This window comes from Anoplolepis gracilipes, chromosome 13 (genome assembly GCF_047496725.1).
Source record: "Anoplolepis gracilipes chromosome 13, ASM4749672v1, whole genome shotgun sequence".
Taxonomy (NCBI): Eukaryota; Metazoa; Arthropoda; class Insecta; order Hymenoptera; family Formicidae; genus Anoplolepis; species Anoplolepis gracilipes.
In genome coordinates this window covers 8,023,438-8,041,828 of record NC_132982.1, presented here as the reverse complement: position 1 = coordinate 8,041,828, position 18,391 = coordinate 8,023,438, and the positions used below count along the sequence as shown (strand labels likewise).

General features: G+C 32.5%; 1 protein-coding gene and 1 long non-coding RNA gene across 7 annotated transcripts in view; one reads left to right on the top strand and one right to left on the bottom strand.

Moving 5' to 3' along the window:
• Serca (ATPase sarcoplasmic/endoplasmic reticulum Ca2+ transporting SERCA) overlaps nt 1-18,391 on the bottom strand; it is a 46,543-nt gene that overhangs the window by 13,344 nt on the left and 14,808 nt on the right. For all 6 annotated transcript variants that reach the window (XM_072904833.1, XM_072904837.1, XM_072904838.1 and 3 more), the window contains exons 3-10: nt 9,188-9,205; nt 4,058-4,140; nt 2,796-3,182; nt 2,090-2,577; nt 942-1,947; nt 545-765; nt 337-472; nt 89-241 (exon numbers count right to left, since the gene is read on the bottom strand). In XM_072904833.1, coding sequence (XP_072760934.1) covers nt 89-241; nt 337-472; nt 545-765; nt 942-1,947; nt 2,090-2,577; nt 2,796-3,182; nt 4,058-4,140; nt 9,188-9,205 — 2,492 coding nt within the window. The remainder of the gene's footprint in view (nt 1-88; nt 242-336; nt 473-544; nt 766-941; nt 1,948-2,089; nt 2,578-2,795; nt 3,183-4,057; nt 4,141-9,187; nt 9,206-18,391) is intronic.
• Nucleotides 11,662-16,469, top strand: LOC140672585 (uncharacterized). Its single transcript, XR_012047921.1, has 2 exons — nt 11,662-11,743; nt 16,157-16,469. It is a non-coding gene; the product is annotated as an uncharacterized lncRNA (long non-coding RNA).

Genomic DNA, 18,391 nt, shown 5'->3' with positions numbered 1-18,391 from the left:
CTTGATTCTGATATACATATATAATTCTCAAATAATTATGAATATAATTATAATATATACGGTGAACCAACTTTTTGTCGAAACTTACTACTTGATAATAGTTCATTTGAGGGCCATTCGGACTATACATGAACCACCAAGCAGCCGAGCCAACAGTGGCAGCGCCTACGTATCCACCGATAGCCAAATAGCGGAAAAACAGCCATCCGGAAATCAATGATTCATCGGCCTTGCGAGGAGGCTACAAAGAATGCACAATAATAGATGTAACATTCGACAATATAACGATGCATTATTATTTATTGCAATATTATAGCGCTCTTTGACTCTTTTTACCTTGCTCATAATATCCAAGTCAGGGGGATTGAAACCAAGAGCGGTAGCTGGAAGACCATCAGTGACCAGATTGACCCACAAGAGTTGGACCGGGATCAAAGCTTCGGGAAGACCAAGGGCAGCGGTCAAGAATATACTACAAAATAACGTATAAATATTAAATTCAATTCTCATCGTAATCTTTTTCACTCGTATATCTCGTAAGTACCTAACGACCTCGCCGATGTTGGAAGAAATGAGATAACGGATAAATTGTTTCATATTATTGTAGATGGCACGGCCCTCTTCTACCGCGGCTACAATGGAGGAGAAGTTGTCGTCCGCCAACACCATCTCCGAAGCCGATTTCGCGACTGCAGTACCAGAACCCATAGCGATACCAATCTCGGCTTTCTTCAAAGCGGGAGCATCATTTACACCATCACCAGTCTGCGAAATAACGCAAAATTATTTTACAATCTTGTAAGAAAACATTTTTTTAAATGATAAAAAATATTGGCTAAAGATATAAAAATAAATTTATAAATGTTAAATATTAATTTAAGAATAATAACAATTTATTTTAGAATAATTAAGACAAGACTTTGTAAAACTTCAAGACTTACCATGGCAGAGATCTCGTTCATGCTTTGTAAGTACTCAACAATCTTGGATTTGTGAGCTGGTTCTACGCGGGAGAAGAGACGAGCTCTGGCACAAGCGGCTTTCTGCTCCGCCATCGGCAAATCGTCGAATTCACGTCCAGAGTACGATTTACCAGTGGTGTCTTCATCCTCGCCAAAGATTCCGATACGTCGGCAAATAGCTTCAGCGGTGGCCTTATTATCGCCGGTAATGACGATTACGCGGATGCCAGCAGCGCGGCACCTACAGATCGAGTCGAATACTTCCTTGCGAGGCGGATCGAGCATACCTACTACGCCGATGAACGTGAGATCCTTTTCATATGTGTAGAACTTGGTGGAATCGCCGAGATCCATGTCGTCGGGTTTCATCGGATGATCGGCAGTGGCAAGAGCGAGACAGCGCAGAGTATCTCTACCAGTTCCGTATTGGCGAGTCAGTTCTAGGATGCGGTTCTTCAGGGTTGAAGTAAGTGGTACCTTCTGACCACCGACGCGGCAGTGCGTGCACCTGTCTAGCACACCCTCTGGCGCACCCTTGACAAATAATTTCGGTCCGGTTCCCAGCTTCGATGATTTCAGAGGCACGCAATACGATGACATGGACTTGCGATCGCGTGAGAATTCTAGTGTAAATTCCTTCTTCCATTTCGTCTCGATATCTTGCCTGACGACAATGGCACCAGCTCGGCGATCCAAGCCATGCTTCGGCACGCCAAACGGATTGATCTTCTCAGCGAGAACGATCAGAGCGGTCTCCGTGGCCTCGCCAACCTTCTCGAATGCTTGTTTGAACTCGTTAAAGTCGATAGCAGAGTCGTTGCACATGATGCAGATGGTACCAATCTCATGCAAGGTCTCGTAATCCTGTCCCTTAATCTTCTGTCCTCTCAAGAAGATTTCGCCGATGGGTTCGTAAGTTGATCCAGTGATTTCAAATTCGTGGAAGCTGCTGTCGTTACCCTCAATTTTGTCAAAGATGAACATTCTGTAAAAATATAAAAAATTACTTAACTAGTATTGTACTTAAGTAACGGGAAAAAAAGAAACTATGATTACTCGTTAAAAATTAATAAGCAGAATAGAGTAGCATTTACATTAATATAATCTTATTTTTTCAATCATCTTACCGGCTAACAGACATTTGATTTGTCGTCAGAGTGCCAGTTTTGTCGGAGCAGATGACAGATGTGCAACCCAAAGTTTCTACGGACGGCAAGGATCGTACAATGGCATTCTTCTTAGCCATACGTCTAGTACCCAGAGCCAAACAAGTCGTGATTACAGCGGGCAAACCCTCAGGAATAGCGGCTACAGCGAGAGCAACGGCAATCTTGAAATAGTAGATGGCACCCTTGATCCAGGATCCACCGTGAGCCGGGTCGTTAAAGTGACCGATGTTAATGGCCCACACGGCGACGCAAATCACCGAGATGACTTTTGACAACTGCTCGCCGAATTCGTCCAATTTCTGCTGCAATGGCGTCTTGATCTCCTCAGTTTCCGACATCTCCGTACGAATCTTACCAATGGCCGTGTTCAAGCCAGTTCCAATCACGACACCGCGGGCCTTGCCAGCGGCAACGTTGGTACCGGAGAACAAGATGTTCTTCTTGTCCTACAGAAACACAACATAGATAAAAAAAAACTTAATAAAAATTCTTAAGAACTCATCATAATACAGATTATTATAATCAAGTAATCATGATGAAAATGTTATAACAATATGAGATAAAAATGTTAAATATTTTGAGATTTTTCGTAGGAATTGATACAAATGTCGCATAGTACTTTTAATTTTAGTAGTAATATTTATACAGCTGTAACTTCACCAACCTGATTGACAGCACGTGGGTCGGGTACGGGATCGGTGTGCTTGATGACGGACACCGATTCGCCAGTCAGAATAGACTGATCAATCCTCAAGGTGGTCGAGAAGATTTTGGAGAGACGAATGTCCGCCGGGATCTTGTCGCCGACCGACACCTCCACGATGTCGCCGGGCACGATCTCTTTGGCTCGGATCCTCTGGACGCCAGCTTTATCTGCTCGTACGACTTTACCCATTTCCGGTTCATACTCTTTGAGCGCCTCTATCGCAGATTCGGCATTTCGTTCCTGCCAGACACCGACTACAGCATTGGCAATAAGAATGAGCAGGATAACGAAGGGTTCGACGAAGGCCGTGAACGCATCCTCGTGCTCTTCAAATAAGGCTAATACCTGAGGAGTAATAAGTAGCAAATTAGCAAGCTTTGAAAAAAAGAAAAGACGGGTAGAAATTTATATTAAGTTTGCGTTATTTAACACGAGCTGTTGAACAATATTTTTCGAAATAAAGTTTAGACTTGGAACTCATAGGAAATGAATTCTAAAAATTCATAAAAATATATAAGTATTATATAAATCGACCTTATTCACTTTGTTTAATATCAATTAATATATCTTAAAAAATAAAAACAAGAATATATAAATATATATATAAAATTAAAGACCAGTTTCTCTCTCTCTCTCTCTCTCTCTCTCTCTCTCTCTCTCTCTCTCTCTCTTTCTTAAAATGTACATGTTTTGCCAAAATGTTCTTCTCTAATCTGTTATGGTGATAAACTGATTTACATGTAGTCTTACAATTTGCAAATCAGCTTCTATAGTAAATGTTATACATTTCTTTTATGCGCTAAGAGAAAATCAGATCACCACGGCAACTTGAAATCAATATGCTATTTTTTCACTTCTCGTGGAAAGTATATTTAGCCTCATTTACCCTTGAACCCCCATAAACATATAATTACGATGTTTTCAGCGAAGTAACATGTATTGGAAAATTTGACAAACAAAAGAAACATCTTTAATTTAGGTCATACTGTCATAGATTTCGTGAAAAATTAAACTGTCTATAACTTTTATCTTATAATAAAATAAAGAATAATAATAATGATATAATAATGATAACCATATATTTAATCAATCTTTATTATATTATTTAGTTTTTTATTTCTTTATAAAAGATGTATTCGTTGTTTTTTATATTATTTAAATTTTATATTGTAAATGATATATTTATTTTATAATAAAATACTGTTGTATCTTATACTTACAAAAGAAATAATGGCGGCTAATAGAAGAATCTTAACTAGAAGATCATCGAACTGTTCCAGAACGAGTTGCCAGATGGATTTTCCTATAAGCAAAAAATAAATGTAATATTAATACCTCGCATAATGCGTAGAAAATGAAAAAACTTGAAATTATATTGTTTCTCTAGAAAATATTTCTAGAAAGTATAGTATAATAGTAACCACTAAATTTATTTTCATGAACAAATTGCGGTAATATTTTAAATAGCTCTAAAAAAAGATTGTTCTGCGACAAATTGACATTAAAAATTGTAAAATGTAAAACAATTATCGAATTGCATCTAATTTTTCAAATAATATAGGCATTTAGCTTAATATTTCTAAATGGATTAATAATTAAATTAGTTTTAAAATTATAATAAATTAATATCATAAATGATGGTGTTAATTTAATTCTCAACTATGCAAAACAATAATTGTAGTACATAATGATGAAATCAATGTCGAATGTGATTCGTAATAATACATTATTGTCCGCTCTTGTATTATTAGAAGCAACATGCAACACGCATTCGCGAATAGTATATCTCATTGATATTTAATATGTACGAGAAAAACATCTTCTCTCGAATAATAATCATAAAGCTAGAAAACGTTGCACGAGAAAAATTGTTTCTCTTTTCATTTGTTCTTTTTGTTTATATTTTGTTGTAATAATTCAATAAAATACTATAATGTAAATGTTTAACATAAGTGTTATCTTTTTAAGCACATCGCTCATTGTCAAGAATTATTTTATCTTTACGCGATAATATTATATGATTATTCACATCTTTATAAAGAATTCGATTTTTTTACATTGAAAAATTAAATAAATTACATTCACAAAGCAAACTATCTTTACACGTCATATCTATACATATATATTATTTTAATCTAAAGCAACATGTACTTTATGATGTGAACACAGAAGCTAATTTGGTATTACGAGGCAGGATCCTCATAAAAGCAGATGCAATCTCATTTCGACACATCCAACGTCAGCGAGCACGTTGAAGGAAAATAGCATATGTGTTGAGAAAGAATGATAGTAGTCAGGGGCAAGTCCTTGACGACTAGCATCTTTTGCCTGCACGCGATTGACGTCATGTCATCGCTCCATGATTGACGATTTCATTAATTATAATTTACAGCAGCGGCGAAAAGAGAGAGACGCGAAAATAATGATTGGAGCATTACGAGAAAGTAAAGCTTTTTCTATTCATTCTTTGCGTTTGTTTCATTGCGTGTGTGTGTGTGAGTCAAATATTATTCGTTCACAATATTATCAAATCTTATATTTAAAGATTATAAATAAATAAATCAAAAGTTTCGACATGAAAATAAATATTCTTGTAACAGCAGAATCTCTAATATTTTTGCGATAATACTTATTAACTTAATTGGTAAAATTGAATTAAATTAAATAAATTTAATGTGTGTGACTCTCAATAGTTTATTCACAAGATAGAAAGGAGACACCAATAAAAAATGATTTATGAAGGCGGTCAATGAGGTGAATCTGTTCAAATGTGCTAGTCAAACTAAAGTATTAAGTAATATATACGTAGCCATGACTTTATATTGAAACTAATTCACACAATTAAATTAACATATGAGAGAAGATTAACGAAAGATTTATTGGATTATGCATTATGCTAAGACAATATCTTAAATTGAAATACATGTACTTTCATATCAATGTAATTAAGGCATTCAAACATTTAATGTTTAATATTTTTAATTAAAAAGAACAATAGAAAATTCCTAAGATTGAGATAATTAAATACGAAGTAAAATATATTAACTCATTAACTATATAATTTTTCATTATATATTTGATTTTACATATATTTTATAAACAATTCTCTTAACACACACACACACACACACACACACACACACACACACACACACACACACACACAAAATTATTATTACATAATATTAAGATTATCTTTCCCGCATCTTAATGCATACATTTCGTTGGTGCAAATATGTGTAACATCCACATTTCGTTACGTAAATTGCGTAACGTCTCGCAGTATACATTCCACCGCGTCTCGGAAATTAATATCGTGGTATGATGTATCGGTGTAGATTTCTCTTCGTCTTCCTCTCTCCTTCTCTCTCTCTCTCTCTCTCGCTCCTTATTCTCTCACCTACATGCATATATGGCAACATGCTTCATTACCGGATTCAGCATGTGACAATAGACGTTGTCATTCAATCGATAAAGCGTACATACAAAGCACGCATATGCACGACGAACAGAGCGCGACGATTACGGATAGTTGTACGTTTGTGACCGATCACGCGATTAATTTATGACAAGGATCTCATTAGTACGGCCTTGATCGCTCTTCGAGAATCTTTCGTCAGATTATATTAAAAACGAAAAAAATAACATACGATCCAAACGATAAACACAATACTGTCTCTGACCGCAACGCTGTTTTAATCTTGATAACAGGATTATACCTGTCACGAGAGCATGTTTTTCTCTCTTTTGTTGTACGAGCAAATTTTTGCTGCAAAGAAGGAGCAAAGTTCGTTGAAAATATTCTTTACAATTTGTCCGTCGAGAACATAGAATGCGAATTTTCTGGCAAAGTCTTTCGAATAATGCTAATTACGCTGTGAGATTAAGAAAGCGTTGACTCGAACAAGTGCAATTTCAATTAAGAAAGGATGAAATCTATATACCTTCAATTCATCTTTGTGAATAAGGAAATTACATCTCGAGTTTCGCGAAAAATCGTATATTGGTTGATATTATTCGATAAAGTTTCCGTCTTTCGAAAATCTTATTTCTGCGTTATTAAAAGTGGAAAGTAAGACCTCGCGACGAAATATTAAATTGAATTTAGGAAATATTATATTAGGTTTAAATGATATGGATTAAGTGATATGTAGTTTATCTTATCGTCAATTTATCTTTGATAGACCCAAAAGTATTTAAGAAGAGATTGGATCACCGATCATTGAAATATTACGTCTCTAAATAATACTTGTATTTCAATAACACATAATAATGAAAATCTAATTTTCACGCGATTATTGTATAAAAGAAAGAAAATTTGTATCGATTAAACAGCATAGAAATGCACAATGTATTATACAATGTACATGTTTATTAAATTTAACAATCAATCTAACAACGTGTCAGTTGTTAGGTTCTTAATAGAATTCTAATTTAATTTTAATTGAATTTTTAGTTATATATATATAGCCCTTGCAATTTATTAATTAAAATATTAACAGATAATTACAAATTGATTGTAACATGTATATAAACCAAACTTAAAAAATAATATGCAATTATCAAAGCAAATAATAGTAAATATAGTAAGTTAAGAGAACGTAAACAAGTCTATAAATAAACTGTATATTTTAAGCAAATATATATCCCGGAAAATAAACTGACTGAGATATAAGCAGATTAACAAAAAATTCCGCTTTCGAAAGGTTAAAATGAGACATCTTTACTATAATAAAATTTTGTGATGCGTATATTTTTGCATTATATATTAACACCGTTTTGTTATTTATTTCCTCAATATGCAAAATTCGTGGGGAAAAAAGTCCTTCTTAATCATTGCTTTACAATAAAATAAAAATAAAACAATATGTAATGAATAAGACAAAAAATTGTAAATCAGATTTTAATTCAAAGAATCTTTTATCGAGGAGAAATATGATAGGATAATTAGAAACATATATATATGTATATATATATATATACATATATATATGTTTCTAATATATATATATATTCTATTATAATATATATATATATATATATATATATATATATATATATATATCTTTAATACATTTGATAAGAATGCAAAAATTTGTATCGCGAAAGATCGCTCAACTTTTTTTGTTCTATATATATGATAACTCTATATCACGAACAATAATAACACCAAGCGAATAGCGACAGGCTAGCCGTAACTACGGGTCGATCCATTGCCGAAGGTCGGCGGAAAGATAGCCTGAGCCTCAGTGCGGGTCGAGTGCAATGCCGATGCAATTACGGCCGAGTCGAAGGCGACACTATGCAGTGTCTTTCGATACGGGTATATGGGGCAAATGACATCTGCATTCGAACAATCTTTCATTCCTATCATAGGGAGCGAACGAAAAAATATTTCTACCATGATATTACATGTATATTGTTTTATATAAAAGAAAATTTAAAATTAATCTTTGTTTAATTCTTTTGGTAAATAAAATCACCTCGGAATAGAATTAATAAATCTTACTTCAGATATTTCTCTCTTGTGTCGGATTACATTTATTACAGATTCTCGATTATATAGAAAAGTAATGGAGTGAGAAAGACACATTTATATATTGTCTGAGGAATTAAAATATAATCAGAAAATAATGAAAAAATGTAAATAATAAAAAAATAATGAAAAAAATGTAAGGTCGAAAGAGCTTGAATAAAAAAATATTAAATGTTATAAAAAAATTTTAAATATTATTTTCTTATATTATTATATATTAGATTTTTTTGTCTCTCTTTTATTTTCGATATATTAAAAAAATTATATTCCTTTTCTATAAATCAATTTTTTATTTTCGTATTTCGATTAATTGATATGATAAAGTTTTTTAAGTAATCTTGAAGAATTTCCGTAAAGCTGCGAGAAAACGATTTTAACTTTCTTGAACAGCAAACCAATTTGCTCTCACTTATGTATTCATAAATGCATTCAACATAGCACGTGTAACGCTAATTCTCGAAGTTATGGAGCTCCGGGCTGGTCTATTTTGATAGCGACATGCTCACATGGCGTCTAAGTCTTTTTACCCTTCCTTCTCCCTTCAACAAATGAGAGATCGACGTTCGTCAAATTGAAACGAGATTTTTGAAAACTTACACACACACATTTAAGATTCTCATAACTCTGCATAAATTGATGACCCATTACAAAAACGAATTGTAAATAAAAAGAAAAACTTTTTTGTGTTTCTGATTTACGAGCTTGTTTTGCTCCATCGAGAGTAATTTGTATTTTATTATGCATGTCAATTTGTCGCAAGACCTCACCTATTTTCTACGTCACGATAGTGAAGGCGACAGTTATCGATACTCACCTTCCTCAGCTGGCAATTCTGTAACAAAAAGGAGGAACATATTAGAATCCAAGAAAATATAGCCATCTCACTTATTAAATAATAAAATTGATAAAAAATTAAATCAGCATAATATTAATCAACAATTGTGATCATAAAATATATTTTTACCTTACAGAATTTTTTAAGAAAGGAATTGACTAGACAATTAATTTTTAATAATTATATATATATATAATGCGATCATGTAGAAGAATGCTTGGAAACATTTTTTAAATCGCTAAAAGTTGAATGATAATTGGTTTTCACATGGAGGAATGATTTATATATCTAATTCAAGATGCTTGAACGACTTTGAAGGATCCGCTTTAAGGTGTCCTAGTTCAAATTATATAGAAGCACCAAGAATCTAGAATCCCATAATTTCCGTGACGTGAACAAATTGGAGGAAGCCGCGGAAACGGATTTCGTGTGCAGAATAGGTGGTGAGTGGAATGTGCAAGTGACAGTTCGTGAAGCGTTAAATCTTCAGAGATAGATTCATACACGCTAGACAATACAGCGGTTCGATATAATACGAGATGGATCGAAATTTTGCCAAAAATTATTCGTTATTATTGAATTTTCTTAATAATTTTGTGTACGTACAATATGTGTATTTTTGAACGTCGCGATTAAGAGAATGCGATGAATAATTGTTTGAAGAAAATTTCTAAAAAAACTATTTGTAAAATTATTAGCATAATTAAATTCTCTTATTTTCCACATATATTCAACAAATACATAATTATTTGAAAATTGACTTTTTATATAAAATTGTAATAGTATTTATATCACTTAACGTAAATATCCAAAAATTGATTAAAGACATCCATGATTTTCCAAATAATATCTCAATGAAATAAGAAAGCTTCGAGATGCATATCTTTAGCTCGGACAAGAAAATCTCCAATCTAATTTAATCTGTGAGGTCGATTACTCCCTTGAGCGTTCATTAACGCCTCGAAATTGAATGCGTGGGTGTACGCTCGCGTATTTCTGTGTTGATTCTAGTGAAACTATCGTATAAATATTTATACGCGAAAATCCAAGTTCTCCTGTAAAATGACCTTTTTGTTGGACAAGAAAATCGAATAAAAATACTATTGTGTCATCGTAATCGTATATATACAGGATATTTTAGATTCTTCGCGGTTCTGATCAACTCTGAATTTCTCGATCTATTCAGCTCTTTCGTTGATAAAGATTTCACTATCATTTTCCGCGATGTTGCTTCAAAGTTAAATGTCATAGTATAATTAGCTTGTTTCTCTCGAATTAAAATAAACTTTACTTGGAAATAAATGACGATTAACATTCGTTGGGACGGATTGAGGACGGATGCGCTTGAGGAATATCATTCGCGATGAAAAAGCAACTGTCTGTCGACGTGAGTGGCCTGTTCGCGATACCCGCCGAGTGACACGTGAGGAAAAACAGAGACACGTGGGAGTCATTGATTCGTATACTGTGTCCGCATAGATTTCCTCTGAATGGCCGTCGCGCAATTGACGTGTTTAACAGAGAGAACACGTCGTTTCTCGTGAAACGCACATCAGCGGTAGATTCTGATGAAAGGCTGCGTGTAATTCTCCAAGTCGCGACAAAGGCAGGCGTGAAAGCGTTTGTTGCGCGAATAATAGCTACAATTTCGCGTCGATTTGCACCGTGGCAAACTCGTTAATTCGCACGCAAGCATTACATCTGCCTAATACAGTTGTATCGAAACGTATACCTAGTCTTTAAAATAGATAGTATAGAGAAAAAGAGTATTGGTAATCTTTTTATTAAAAAGAAAGAATCTCTATACGATTATAGCGCTACCATTTTCCGAGATCGACAGAAGAGAAACTATTTCAGAATAATTTCTAACAATTATCTTCGATAAAACGTACAGCCATATTGTACTATCTTGCTTTAAAAGAAGGATAAATTGCCGTTTCTTTGCGTATAATGTCTTTTAATAATATCAAGTCAATAATCGATGTGCAATAATGGCAAAGAATTGTCAGCGTCGAGATATCGAAATTTCTATAGAATTCCCTTTGAAATATCGATTCCGATCTCTAAGATCAAACATATAACACGATATTGCGAAAGACGGCTATCGTTGCTCAATAATATCGCAACATCCTAAGTATCCCTGGGTGCATCCTCGATGCGATCCTTCCGGCACGGCGTATCGATCGCGTTTTACGCATACACGGCGAGTTACTTATGGGAGGCGTCATCATGCTGGAGGACGGAAGCAAACGCGACGGGCACGATCGAGGACAGCCGGTGGGAAAAGGTGCGAGGAAAAAGCCAGAGAGTTTTCCCCCTCCTCCCCCCCCCCCGCCCCGTGCCGTGCGAGAGCGTCACGGGGCTACGGATTTATCACGCGACAGTGAACGGCCGCACAAAGCCGATGGATACGTGCGACAAACAAATCCGTCGTCGTGCATTGAACGACACGCCGCTGGCTCTGTGCACGTGCTAACTTTAGCCCGCGAACTTACGCCGGAGACGGAAGGGGGGTGATCAGTTACGAGGTGACGAGTAAGTTCCGGTTCAAGTACGCGTCCGAATTTCGACGAATCTGAAAATCTCGGACGGATCCCGTGCAAATACGTTCGGTTTACGTGACTGTGATGTAAAATATTTATATGTTTCAGTGTCATTAAAATATAAAGTAATTTAGAAGAATAGTTTAATGTACGTACACTTTAATTTAAAAATAATAATTTTGCATTAATGGATTTGTATTTTCATATTTTAAGAAAATAAATATTTTGTAATATATGCATAAAAAATAAATATATATATATATATATATAGAGAGAGAGAGAGAGAGGAGATTACGTAAAACATAAATATTTCAAAATACTTGCTTGATACGCCGTGAAAAAGTAAAATTCTTTCTTATATTAAAAAAAATCTGAACATTCTTATGAAAAAATGCAAACATTTTGTACCTATTTACATAATGTTGATGTTATATAATTTGTGGAAATATAATTCTCTGGAATGAAAAAAAATGGTACCGCATATGAAGAAAACTACACAAAACAAAATTTCGCACGTAAAATCCTGTTTTTGCGCATATAGGTATGAAAATTGTTATGCAATTTTCTAGAGTTCTTTATAAAATATTGCACTTGTACATTTCACATTGTCATAATAAAAAAGTCTCACAATCAGAATAATTATCAGCATTTCTAAAACTTCAACTTTCATAATTTTACTAAATTGTAAAAGTATCAAAATGCTCCAAGACTATTTGACGCCTTCGTTTATATATACACGCAAATTCGCATATTTAAAAATTTTTCTCTAAAAATATATGTCGTGTAATATCACATTAAATTTTATTAATTTACTTAGCTTTTTAGTCGATTCTAAATAAATGAAACATGAATGATGATAAATTATATTCACAAGAACTCATGTGAAATCGATTAATATGTATGACGCTTGGCCGGTTTCATTAAAATGCTATGAATTACGATAATAATGAACAAGTCCGAGCAAAAATAAACGCGTTTAGTCTTTTGTGGCATATTATTAAAAAAAAAAAAAAAAAGATAATTATGTGAAAGAAGATATGTGTAGATATTTCAACACAATTCAACATAAATAAAAAAAGATATTTTACGCGAAAATTAATAAGGACGCATAAATTATATTGTTGTAAGAACATGTTACTTCTGCTTTCGCTCGTTCCATTTGTCACTATCATGGCAATTTGACGTATGAACTTATCAAGAATAATATGCAAGTGACAAGTGGAAGCTAAACACGGAGATGGAAGATAAATTCTGCGACATACGTGGAATGTATTGTATACATACGATGCGTTTTCTCGTTTAAGGTCATCCGTGAAACTAATCTGCAACTGCGGTTGCAATGGATGAAACGTCAGTTCGCTCATACATGAGCGACATTAACACACCGAGTGCTTATTTGTGTGTCATGCGAAGGTAATACTCGTGTGCAGAGAAGATAAAACAAGTATTGTTTGAGCATACTCGACTCCGACCATTTGTATTACGCAAAAACTCTCAATTCTTTTGCGCTCAGATATAATCGTAACATATCGCTAGATTCACAAGTACGCGAATACAATCTCTTCTTTTTAATACAATCGTAACACTCATTTATATCAAACAAAGTTAAAAATCTTTTATTATCTTGTTATTATTTTAAGAATTAAATACACGTAAGTCTGATAATTTCCTTCTTAGTATTACATATAAGAAGAATGAGATTATATTTAAATGTAGTTTGCATATATAAATGTCATATAAACGAGCTAAAATAGAAAGAATTAAATTTAGCATTAAAGAAGAACAAAGTTTTTGAATTTTGCATAATGTTTATTTCTGGCATATATATATAAAATTGCCATCTCGAGAAATGAAATTTTAAAACCAATATAATATTTTGAAATAAAAAATGTTATTAATTTATCGATAAAAACTACAATTTTAGTTACTTAAAAAATTAATCGCGAAAAATGTGTGTTAAAATTTCTAATATATATATATAAACTTAAATAGATAAGATAATTTGTTGAAACGTCGGAACACACTTACTCGATGTTTAACTAATACATTTTTGAAATTTACTTTTTTAAGAAATCAAGATTGCCTGTAATTTAAGATAAATGTTTTCCGTTAGAAAATATACGAATGGAAGTTTTCTAGCATCGATTGGTTACGCTACTTGGTAATGAGTGCTCAACAAGACCACACAGTAAACTTTTACTAGCATAAGTGTTTGCGAATTTCCACTGACAGTTTTTGTTGGACTTCTTATAGTTCTTATCTAACAGACGCGCCCACACTTATCCTTGCATATTAATTCTATTTTGCAACCATTCTGTACAGGTTTTTCTTTCATAGTTATTTTTATGAGATAAATAACACGTTTTATATATTTTATCCGCGAATTATATTCGGATTTAATTATATATTTAATTACAAATTAAAATCGATTACACATTAAATCCCATGTGTTAATAATCTTATAGCATTTTTATAAAAGACTATGATTCTTTTTATACTACAACTCATTTCCAAAATTCTAGTATCATCTTTTTTAAATTAAACTTCTTTTTGTTCGATATGTGTATTTTAATCAAAATTAATTGTTTTAATCAGCATTACAAAAATTGAAACGCTTTCGCAACATGAAAATGCAATTTTAATCAAAAACATCGTTTTTTTTAATTAACATGACACGTCGAAATGCTTTTGTAATACGACTCTCAGAATTTTTGCGTTTTAACAGTTTTAATATAAAAGGTTAATTAACTGCATTCTATAATTTAATTATATAGATTTGAAAAAGTTTCACGACTTCCTTCCTACGTCGAGACAACGCATATCACGCAATACGACAAATTGTACACGGAGAAAATTTTATATTAAAAATTACTATGGTATATAGTAACTGCGGACCATTAGGAACATTCCAAGTTAAAATGGTATGTTAAACTGGAAAAATTGATATAATTTTTACGTAAATTACATCAATTTTTCCAGTTTAACATACCATTTTAACTTGGAATGTTCCTAATGGTCCACGGTTACTACATACCATAGTAATTATTAATATAAAATTTTCTCCGTGTAATCACGAGCGAATGATAAAGAAAGCGTAATATTGAAAAGAAATAATAATAAACATGACTCTCTCGAACTGTATAAAAGAGTTATGAAGATCGATCGAATAAATTAATTAAATGGATAATCATGTGAAGCGATATTTAAGTCGGGTACAACGCGCCCAAGCACGCTAAATATCAAGGCATGCTGCGACTTTAAAGAGCGACCTTAAAATGAATTAACCTCACTCAGTCGCGTCAACTCTTAATGCAATTTCACCACACATGCGCGATTTATTAAGCGCTGAGCGATTTTTGCAGCCGCTTGCCTGTCGCGGCTATTTACGTAGCTCAAGTAAAGCAAGACGCGATTCATTATGTAATCTAAGATTGGCTATATTATCGCAAATTATATAAATTTGTTTGTTTTATAATTTTTCTAATTGAACTTTACATCATTTGTGTGCAATAACAATAGTATAAATGTGTTAATTGAAAATGAAAAGAATTGTGAGCGAGATAAGAAAATTTGACAATTAAAGGACAATTAAAAAATTAAGAAATAGATTTTTAAAAATTTAAATTTGAAATTCTGAGTTTTGTAAGATGTTTTTCTAACAGTAAACGTTAAAAGTCAAATAATGATAGCAAGTTGTAAAATATAAATTAAATATTGATAATCTATAAGGAAACTTATAAATACGATATAATTCAAAATTTATAAGAAAACATAAATTGATGAAAATGTCTTGGTCGCAAAATTTATAAGGATTTAATTTAGTGTAATTTTATAAAATAGTGTATAACATATCGATTTGTAAAAGATCTACTTTTTTATAATCTAGTAACATCGTGACAAAGATTTCAAAAACTAATAAGTTACCCTTAGGTGATCCTTAGGAAACGTTTCTATTGTGAAGTTGAGTACCTATAATATTGTATTGAGAGGACCGATAAAAAATTCTAACTCGTGATAATGCTTGTATATATAAAAAAAAAAACAAAAATTGTATTTAGATAATTTTATTTTTTCATGTGACAGTATTTTCATTTAAAAAGACTGGGTTAATTAAAAAAAAATATATATATATATATTATTCAGCATTGCACGAAATGCTTATATTTCCCCAAAATGAGTACTTAGATTTCTCTTAATAAAATAAAAGGGAGTTACTTTCAGAAGTATCAAGATTTATTTTTGTATATGTTTATGTTCTCTTCATACTATATTCTCTTTATCTAAAATAAACATTAAGGTATCCATTTCCATTTGATATTAAAATAATAATAAATTAATCCAAAATATTATCTTCGCATGTGGATGTCGAGATGTTTTTAAATTACCTCATCGTAACGTGTTTCAGGTTTCCTATACAAACTCGCGTGCTCGCAAAGCAAAGAAGAAGGCGCTGCTGGTGAAAACGTCTCTTCACGACCAGCTCATTAATAATGGATTGGCCAACGACGTTGCTCTGACGTGGTTGCTTACGCTCAAAGTTGTCCACGTCAGGTGTCTCGTACGCGACTCGCAACTCGCAAAGCACGACGCAAAACAAAGAGTCTAAAGAGGTGTTAAGAAATGCAATTATATCGCCGTGCAAAATGCAAGCGCGAACCGGATGATATTTTTGTTCGCGAAACCGATTAAAGTTAAATCGGATACAACTCTCGGATGGGGTAAGCCTTCAATCTGACCGCAGAGCGTCATTCGCTCTACTTTCTTCATTATTTTTGTTATTAAATTTGGTTTTATTTATTATTAAAATATAATTGCTTATATTGCAAACAAAAGTTTTATTTTCATCAAATTATTGCTTTGTGTAGCCTTATATCTTTATTTATTTCTTTCTTTACCAATTATTTTATAATTTTGATTATTTTAATTACAAATATATTATTTTTTTCTTCAAATTTTTCTTTTAATTAATAAAGAATCGATATTAAAAAATTGAAAAGAATTGTGCAGTTTGTTAAAAAGTAATAAAATTCTGATATACGTAGAAGATATCTATACGTGAAATTTCTCTTAATTAAAAATATTCGTTACTGTGTTGAATCGGCAATTAATTCATGACCTAAAAAGATAAAAAATCGGACGTTGCAAATTCCAATGTTACAAGATTTTGATTGTGATATTAAAATGTTTCCTGCATTGCTCTTAAGATATATTATTTTCAAATGTAATGTTCGTGCAAGTTAACGACTTAAAGTATATTTTCAAAGTAATTTATAAAAAAAAAACATATTAGTATTCTCTCTATAATCACAACGATTAATTTTTTATGTACTTCTGTATTTATCCTTGTGTTGCAAAATGATACCTTCACTTTTCGATCTTTTTGTTAAGTTATCAATAAGTAATAAATTTGTTTTTATCTACAATATTAAATAATTTAAAAAATATTTTAAAATCGAAGGAGCATTGCATTAACATTTAGTTTTACTACAATAAATTCGAAAGGAGCAAATTAGCAATTAATATTAATACTTAATTATGCATCGAAATTGGATTTCTCGTGATGGGAGGTACAAGGTTATCGGAAATATCACAGGCGTATCTCACGGAATCTAAATCTTTTAAATCCGTGTGAATAATGCATTCGCATAAAACAAATATATATTCGAGAATCATCGTGATTAGTATAGTATATTTGAAGACAAATTTTAATTCATGTCTATAAATTCGATACAATAACTGAGCTTTTTGATGTTTGCACAATTAGATATATTAAGCCTATATTAAATCGTGATAATAATGCAATAAGACTTAGAAGCATCGAGATGATTCAATACACTATTTAAAATAGATCACTATTATTTGTTTCATAGGATGCTAATCACATTCTTTAATAAATTAATTTAATAACTATCCAATATTTTATATTTTTAATAAAAAAAAAATTTTATCTTATAATTGAGTAAACACTGCGATTTGAATATTATAAACGGAAAATTCAACTGTTGAGACGCGAAAAGCTACTTGAAAGTTTATGTTGTACACTCGTGGAAACACTCGAATTCGTAGCTCGAAGTAAACGCGAACATTAGTGTATAAATTAAAGTACATGGAAATTTTCGTGCGCGACAGGTTACCCTTGGTATTTATTATTATACGATACACAGTGACGACTGCATCGCGGTCGAGTTCTTAGTCTCAAGAAGCTGGGAAGTCTCTCGAATCCGTTGATAATGCAAATTCATGTGGGCGACGACATTTTATCGCTGTAGCGTGCGGTTTACCGCGCGATTACTCGTCGAGAAATTCTCTTCGGCCGCATCTTGATAAAAGCGAGTTAGAGGGATCACTGTGTAACTACCTAGAATTTGTTTATCTTTGAACGGGTGTAAATACCAGTATCACGATACACGCACCTTCAACGATAACGAATAACGCTTATCATTTCGCGTATAGCATCCCGTGTTTTTTATTTTACACTTTTTCTTTGCGAAATCCAAATCCGTAAATCCGATACGCGAATTGATATCATCGATACGAATCTCTGAATCGTCTGATGTTCATCAATTGCTTATGTATATTTACACAGATAACAGGTGATTTTCTTTGAATTGATTTCAAATTCAATTGTAGATTCCTCGTT